The 8851-nt window shown below is 48.9% G+C and overlaps 2 protein-coding genes across 2 annotated transcripts; one reads left to right on the top strand and one right to left on the bottom strand.

The window, feature by feature from the left end:
* Positions 1–701: 701 nt before the first annotated feature.
* On the top strand, positions 702–2158 carry Triagg1_10952 (uncharacterized protein; the record flags this gene model as incomplete). Its single annotated transcript, XM_062895080.1, has 2 exons — positions 702–2079; positions 2151–2158. The coding sequence occupies 2 exons, from the start codon at positions 702–704 to the stop codon at positions 2156–2158; spliced, it is 1386 nt and encodes a 461-aa protein (XP_062750100.1).
* Positions 2159–5795: 3637 nt separating this feature from the next.
* Triagg1_10951 (CAZyme family AA3) lies at positions 5796–7669 on the bottom strand (the record flags this gene model as incomplete). Its single annotated transcript, XM_062895079.1, has 2 exons — positions 5796–7391; positions 7451–7669. The coding sequence occupies 2 exons, from the start codon at positions 7667–7669 to the stop codon at positions 5796–5798; spliced, it is 1815 nt and encodes a 604-aa protein (XP_062750099.1).
* Between the last annotated feature and the right edge of the window lie 1182 nt (positions 7670–8851).

Raw genomic sequence — 8851 nt, 5'->3', positions numbered from 1 at the left:
CAATCCAGTGCCGCATCTCTCCTCCCCTCAGTGGCTGATTTTTCCTGCGGCCCATCACACGACCTTGTCTACCGGATCTGCTCCCAAAATTACCGCGCTCTTGTCTCTCCCTTGATGCAGCTAATGGTTCCGGGGTTATTGCTTTGCACAGACCGGAAAAAAAAGAGGGGGAGGAGGAAGCCACAAACATTCAAGTTTGCTGTCTTGCCCCGGAGGAGTTCCTATCCGCTCGTTTATACAGCCTCGTTTTGAGCCTCCAATAGAGACGCGTTGTTGACGCTGATTAACCCCGCCTTCATCCCATCAGTTGACCTATCCTGTCTCAGAACCAGGGCAGAAACCGGGAACGAAAAAGCAAAACCACAAACCACCTTTGGCGCGGCTAGCAGCAATATCTAGTAATAGGAGTAAGAGTAGTACGTGCCTGTAGTAATATCAGTAGTAATACTGGGAGAGGTTGACAGTAATACGCCAGAAAGAGGGAGAATGGAGGATCGGGAGACTGCAGATGGGAAAATTGGCCGCCTATGGAATGGGTATAAGAGAGCTTCCCCGAGCAGTCGTTGAACTCTTCCCCCCCTTCAAAATACCTTCCTGCTCCTGCATCACTCTCTCTCATATAGCCCCTCTCGTTCGAGCCAATCGGCGTTCTCTCCTTGATAGCATCTTTTCGCTTTGTTTTAATTGTTTGTACCTTCATTATGATGGAAACCATCCTCGAAGACGAAGCTGAAGCTTCAGGCCTTGCTCTAGCCGACCCCGAGATCCCTCCTCTTCTCTATGTCGAGTCCAGCGAACAGCCTGGCGTCTATCGTCGCTCGTTCAAACTCGCTGACAATGTATTCCCTCCTTATTTAGATCCAATTCCTACTTGGATAAAGGCCCAGATCGCTGCGGACACTGCACCTCTGATACGCGGCACGACTCCAGACATGTTTCCTCCCCTCCTTTTCTATTCTGCTTCGCAGCCTCTTCCTTCTGAGTTTACCCTGCCATTCAGCGACCGTCCCAAAAGCTTCTATGTTTCCCTTACCCATGATAATTCCATTGTGAATATTCATGACACCTCCCTCAAGGCAAGGTGTGGTCCTGCCGCTCAGAGGGTCTTCCGCACTCCGGAGCTCCTGGAGAATATCTTCCTCAGGCTCGACATGGCTGCAGTTCTTACATGTGTTCAACGAGTCAACAAGACCTTCAAGCGGGCCGTTGATGGTTCACTTGCCCTGCAGCGCATGCTCCATTTCAAGTTTGACAAGAACGCCGAACCCGGTCTCCATCCACAGGCAAAGTACAACAGAGATGACCGCGTGGAATTCCCCATCTTCAACAGTCTCCTGGTTAAGCATTTCGGGAGCTGCTTCTTCGACTTTGGTGACTTTTACGGCTGGCAGCGCCGAGCAGAGTCCTTCTACGAGAACAAATGGACGCGCCACCACCACACTTTAAACGTCGATATGATGTTCGGACGCCAAAAGATATACAGATCCGTAGGCCCCGAGCTTGATAGCTTGGAGACCCTCCAGGCTAGCCAGGACCGAGAGCGATTCACCCGCGCTGGCGCGAGTTGGCGCAGGATGCTCGTGTGCCAGCCTCCAATCTATGACTTTGGCGCCATGATCTTCCAACCCGTCGATCCCTCCCGGCCTGCCCCCCAGAAGATGGAAAAGGCCATCATCAAAGCCGAAGACGACGAGTCGGGCCTCTGCATGGGCCAGCTCTACGACTTTGTCCAAGAACGCGCCGGCAACCACCCCCTCGATTCCCTGTGGTTTCGCGTCACCTGGTTTGATACACAAGGGCCGTTTGCATCCAATATGTGCCACGATACCGCCATTGAATGGGTCATTGACGGCGTGCCTGTGGTGATTGAAATGTTCCACAAGAGCGATAGCTTCCGTCCATTTCACCTACCAGACCCGCCGAATGCCGAGATATTTGACAAAACCTTCAAATGCAAGGACTTCAAGCCCCATCGATGGGTTCCGGACGAGACCGTCATTGATTACTGTGGCCAAGGATACGAATCTGCTTCGCCGCTGATGGACAAGGGCAAACAAATGATCTGGAGTGGATTTCCAAGTATGTGGCCAGGTAAACCAGTTTCTTTCTCCCTCTTCCTATTCATGATAGGTATGCTAATCCTGTTCAAGTGGTGTAAGCGCCAATACTTCCATGTTGCAAGCGGGCGGGTGGGAGGGCAACATGGGGGACGGCTAGATTGTTTTTTTGATTCTTTTTCGTTTTGGATTCAGCCCTGGGTTGCCTCTTGGCTAAGAGGTCAGGATGAGGGCGTTTGGGATGGGACTGGCCAGGATGGCCAACGGTCTGGCGTTTATTGTCAGAAATGGATAGGAGCTTCTTCCTCGGCTACGGAAGAAGCCTTGATTGGGTCTTAGAGTTTTGCGGCAGCAATAAACATGGAATGTACTCTAAATAATGGTTTGTTTAGATAGGTGGATGGATATGGAAATGGCTGAGCTCTTTGGCTGCTCATCTGGTGTCTGTGCCCCCATTGTTCAATAAGCCCAACAGCGGCATTGTGTCCGAGTGATTCAAATGTAATATGGGATTCCTTTGTTCAAAATGAAGGAAAAAGAAAATAAGAAAAGATTCCTCTTCGCATAGGCCTCCAGTTGTTCGTGTATCATAAGCGTCATCAATTCTAAACAAAGGTCGGAGAGAATTCCAAGCGAGGGTCAGAGAGAAGTGTGATGTCCAAACCTCAAACTCTGTAGGACTTATCTAACAAACAATGGTAGTCCTGAGTATGATGCCTGATAAAGGTTTCGATTGATGGGTTGCGTTGCTTTGATGCCGCTGGGCGTCGGCTTTGGACAACTGCTGGCGGACTGCCGTGGATCAATGCTACATGTACCATTCAGACATGCTGACTGTTCGCCCCCGAGCAGCCTGTACATTTCATCTGCACAAGATCCATCCTATATTTCACATTCAGCACATTAAAAATGCTGGTCTTGGTTTCTTCCACGAAATGCATTGTCCTTCTACTTCAGGGGCAGCTGATTCCATGCCTGACATGAGGGGTGATAACTGTACAAACTATTACGTCGTCATCCGTTCAATCTGCAGTTTACCTACCTAGCTATAATGTTATGCATAAAGAACTGTAAGTTCAATGTAGAGAATCATGGCCTTACACCCTTGAAGCCCGCTGTTCAGTTGCTGTGCAGCTGTAGTTAGTGGCCACCCCCCCCCCCCTGGAACAGCGACCATTCACTTCATCTACATCCTCTGCAGCTCTCCAACATCTTTTGGAATTATAAGAACGGGAAAATGTTCCTGACACGTTATAGATGTATGCAATCTCTTCCAAAAGCCATATACGAGCTCAGCCTAGGAGTGCAGCCTAAATATGCGTCACCATCCTCGACGAAGAGAAAGGAAGCAAGCAACATCTCTGCCCGCACGTGATTCTTCGCCACACAGGGCATTAATCTCTAGGCTGTTAATACTCTACCTTCCTTTTGTCCTTTTCAAAAATCTCGCCCTTGCCATCGACATGCCAGAACCAACTTATTCGTCCACTGCAGCCAGCATTGCTACAACCCAAGGTAGGTGAATCGCAAGGCATTCATCAAAGGGGGAAGACGCCCGAACATCTCTCCCACCCTGTTGTAGAGATTGGCCCTGAGGGTGGCTCGTTACTTGCTCATCTGTGGACAATCGTCTCCCCTGACGCTGCGATCGCATCACAAAGATTTCAAGTCAAGAACCAGTCTCGAGTATTCCATACTCCGCGTATCCCTCCTTCTATTTGATCCTTAAAGGAGAAATTCACTGACCGATTGAAGCCAGAGACAGGTTGATCTACACCTACCTATACATGCTTGATTCACAAGGAAACATCTTCTCCTGCGAATGGCTCTACCTTCTAGCACAGGTATTTGACAACGTTGCTGACATATTTCTGTACCTCTACTCGCCAACTACAGTATCCTCTGAGCAATAGGAAGCATCATTCAGTTGCCGCAATTTAAGCCGTCGCCTCGTTGACTGAGGAATCATTCTTCTGTTGAGCAAGTTCTCCAACGATGCTCGCGTCTTCGCGGATGTTCTCTCCCAGTTAGAATTGCGACTACCTACCGACAATCTGCAAAGTGGCGGAGAAACTGGACATGCTTGTTTTTGCTGACATCAGAATGGTTCTCCCGATGAAGACTTCTGACTATCTGACTCAGTATACTCTGACTAGCACCGCCAACGCAAGCTGGAGTGGTATCCTCGATTGAAGGGCCGCCCTTCTAATATCTCCTAGGAGTAATAACTTTCCACACACTTTCGAGAAACTTCCAGTCAAGGTTAGTGACTCACCATGTTCGGCATTCTGACACTCACTGAAAAGTCAATGACATAGATCCCGATGGGAATAAGATGACGCTCTCGTTGTATTGAAGCAGCTGTCCTATCGAGGTAGATTCGCCACCTACGCCAGTATACCATTGTGTCTAACATGTTTCAAGTTGTGATACTCCAGGTTGTAGATGTTAATAGAGAACTACAGCAGCGTTTCCAGAGATACCTGACGATGACGACTATCCGTGAAACATGGCTGCTGCCCTTGGTAGGTATACCTCAAACCTCTTTGCGATTGGAGAGTTCACATGGAATCTCCGTCCAACCATGTCTCATGTACTAATATTTCCCTTTGGCATCTATGGCTAGATTTCGCGAAGATCTTCGAATTTAGAGTTATAGTCTCGCTTTGTTGCAACTAAATCGCATACGAGTGCAAGAGCATAACACCGACCACCGATCGATTGCGAGAGAGAATCCCACAGAGATTGAGCGAATAAGCATTGCGCTACATGTACCGCGAACAGGCAACGAACGAACGGACGAACAAGCGAACGGGTACCTCATGGTGCGACGGCGATCGGACGAGCGGTTTATAAGGGATACTGGGGATATTAACTGGGGGCTTGAGAGAGCAAAAAAGGATGAGGCTGAGAATGCCACTTGATCATCCAACCATAATGACAGATTTACAGTTTGTCCGTCAATTTGACCTTCGTCTCCGTTAGAGCAAGTAAAACTGCCAAAATACGCTACGAAGAACCGGCCGATTGAAAGAATGAACATCCCAGCTACCAACCAAGGAGTTAATAGTTCTTCTATCCAGCAAACACAGGTAAGTCAAGTCTTCTTTATTTCACGCATCTCACCCCCCTCAGCTCACTTCCTTGGGTAGGGGAGTTAGATTGGTTCTCTATATTTCCGTGGAGGCACTGTTTTAATGCGAATACAATTCTATTTCCCATTACCTCAAGCTTTGATACTCAATCCCCTGGTGTCTATTCGTAATTTTGCTTGGCCGGCCGTCATATAATGACTTCAAGCAGACTCTTATCGATTTCTTATTTACAATTTGTCCGCCAGTCTGGCCTCCACTAGAGCAAAAACTTGCAAGAATATGCTACGAACAGCCGGCCGATAGAGATACAAACACACATGGTAAAGGAATGGATGTGTCAATTAAAGAAATGAACATACCAATTACCAAGAAGTTGACAGCTTTTCTACCCAACTTCCACGGGTAAGTCAAGTCTTCTTTACTTCACACATCTCATCCTTTGGCCTTGGGAATCAAATGGGTTCTCTCCTTTCTCACAGAGGCGTTGTTTCAATGTGCATATGACCATATTTCTCCTTAATTCCATATTGACTTTTCATTGACAACTTTGTATGGCCGGTCGTCATCTAATGAACTCAAGCAGACCATTATTAACTTCTTATTCCAGTTACGTCCCTCTAGAAGCTGATACTGCCCTGGTTGTCTAAAGCCCCGCCTTTCTATCCTCCTTGATGATGTCCGCAGCCCTTTCTGCAACAGCATAGACCATGGTCTGGATATTTCCCGCGACCTGAAGAGGAAAGATACTGGCGTCGACTACTCTCAGCCCTTTGGTACCATACACTCTCAATCTGTTGTCTACAACACCACCTTGCTCCCTTGGCTTCATAGACAAGCTACATGAGGGGTGGAAACAAGAGACTTGACTTTGACGAACAACCTCCCTAGCGTTCTCCAAACTATCGCCCCTGACCTGTGGAATGCGAGCGCCATCAGGCTTGAAGATGTCTCCAAAGGGAGAGGTACGAAGAAGTAATTCAACGAATTGGACGTGGCGTGCCGAAATTTCCAGATCCAACGGGTTCGAGTTGAATTTAGGATCCCAAGTAGGAAGCTTGTCAACATCATCACTGGTGATGTGGATGCTTCCGCGGGAAAGGGGATGGTTCAACATTGTCATGACTGTCAGATAATTCTCTGGGCTTGTCGGCAAGAGGTAATCCGCCATGCTAGGCGGGTCGTCCAAGACACTGTGCGCCTGTGAAGGAAAGAGAACATACTGGACACTTGGCTCATCCGGTTCTTCGAGGAGCTTGCGAACCATCTTTCTATCTTGAGTCTGTACATGCTCGTCATACGAGGCAAACAGCGCTTTCTTCGCGTCTTGAGAGTAGACACCCTCTTCATCAGCAAGCGGCACATATGCAACGCTGATATTAGATTGACCCAAGGGGCCCTTGCCGCCGTCTTGGTATTGCTGTAAAAGAGCATTGAGGATGGCCGGATCCCGTAACACGTCTGCCGAAGGAACTCCAGGATTGACTTCAAATGACTGGCATGTAATGGGATGATCCTGCAGATTCTCTCCGACATTAGAGTTGTCAACTATGACGGGAATATCCAGGCTCTCGAGGAGTGACCTGCTACCAATACCGGAGAGTTCGAGTATCTGGGGCGACATAAGAGCTCCTGCAGCGAGGATGATCTCGCCACCACTCAGCGTCTTTTCACTGCCATCCTTTGATCGGGTGAGCACACCAACAGCAACAGGTTCGGCTTTCGAAGTGTCGAAAACAATTTTCTTGACCGTCGTCTCCGTTAAAACTGTCAAGTTTGGTCTGCTCGCAATCTCGGGAGTATAATGCGCGCTCGCGGCATGACTCCTTGTTTTAGTGGCAGGATTGATACTACCGCCTTGCTGAAATGCTCCCAGGCCTTTCCCAGTTCGCGGGTCTGTTTCCATCTTCAGCCCAAGCTTGGAAAAGGTCTCCATCCAGACTGCGTTTGCTGTGCTGTAGCCTTCGCTATAGGAAACCTGGACGGGCCCATTGCCAATGAGTGAGTCGTCGTGATAAGCGAGACCAAGGGTTTCCTTAGCAGCTTGAGGAGGAGGGTGGACCGTCGCGAACTTGCGCAAGTACGGCGAGAGGGAATCATAGTCCCAGCCCTGATTTCCCAAGGTACCCCAAGCGTCAAGGCTGCCTCTGGGAGGAAACAAGGACATCATAAAGTTGACCGTAGATGACCCTCCCAGCTGCTTGCCTCGAGGCTGGTTGATAATCCGGTCGTTGAGTCCCGGCTGGTAGTTGATGTCAGTCCAAGACTAGGTCACTATCTTCCCCTACTGGAGCTACCCACCTGAGGTGTTGAGCTGAAGTTCCAATCGTATTCAGGCTTGCCATACATCCCAAGGACAAGGCCTGGGGTCTGAACGAGAGCATCACCGGTGCGATCTTGCCCGGCTTCGATCACTAGGACCTTGATATCTGCATCTTCGGTCAAGCGACTGGCAACTGTCAGGCCGGCCGTGCCACCTCCCACGATAATGTAATCAAAGAGATCTACAACGGAGCCCATGATCGGCTTATGGATGGAGGGCACCTACGGGACCGTAGGTTCTGACTCTGCGGCCGTTCGAGAACCCGTTGATGCTGCTTCTCACAACTATAATGGAGAATCCGAATACTTGTGAGATCAACTCTGGACGTCCTTCGTCCTTTAATACTTTTAGGCATACCGTATTGCCTCGCGAAATTCGATGTTGGACCGTTCCTAAAGATAGTAATTGCTAACATAAGGAAGCTGGCCTCTTTCTTCTCGGGCGAAAGTAGGGTTTAATTCTGGGGACATCCACCATCGAATTCTGCGAGGTACTACCTAATACGGTATGCCAAGGACTCTCTTTATACTTTGAGTAAAGAAAGTTCTTCATCAATGCGGGAATTTCCTCGCATTATCTCCGTCAACCTCCGAGATGTTGAGCGTATACGAGGATTGCAAATCGTTGACGGAAGGATGCTCCATCGGAATCCTTTGGGTAACTTGGCCGTGTAACACATGGTCGCACTGAACAAGGAGCTGCTGCAGTGGCCAATTACAACGGGGCTACGGAGTACTTACATACATGAATTACATATGAGCTGCTCTGTTTCATTCAGTCCATCGTTGGTTGTTGGCCTCGATGCTCTCATACGACCCCTGGCCCCCGGCTTTCCTAAATAGGTCCTGGTTCAACTTCCGTTCAAAACCTCCATTGGAAGTCAGCTGCCGTGTATAGAGAGACATCCACGTGGGATCGGCCTCAAGATGAAAGACCACTGGTACTCCAATGCCGCTCAGGATTTTAATATTCTGTTCCAGACAGTCTGAAAATCGGTATTCAACTGCAGATTATCCACTCTGCCGACCGGGTTGTGGATCCTTCGCGGTGTTCCTAGCTCTTGATGACTTCCATGCACTTCAGTACGGTGTGTTGTTCCCGGCCAACACTCGGATACTTTATGGTGCCACGTACTCCTTTTTTTGCCTGTACAACCATTCACAGTGCAGAGTACAGAATGCAGAATGCAGGGTGATGCGATAGTGTGATGGAGCCGCAGAAACCACAAATACGAAGTGTGCATGGCCCTGCAAACGATAATATTTCCGATTGATTCGGGTGGTTGAGACGCACCTGACGATCAACTGTGTCCTGGTTTTTACCGCTGTCTTTATCGTTGGACTTTGACCCTTTGACTGCTTGGCAACTGGACAGAATGT

Source organism: Trichoderma aggressivum, assembly GCF_033847375.1.
Source record: "Trichoderma aggressivum f. europaeum strain CBS 100526 chromosome Unknown scaffold_099, whole genome shotgun sequence".
NCBI lineage: Eukaryota > Fungi > Ascomycota > Sordariomycetes > Hypocreales > Hypocreaceae > Trichoderma > Trichoderma aggressivum.
This window is presented reverse-complemented; position numbering and strand designations above follow the sequence as displayed.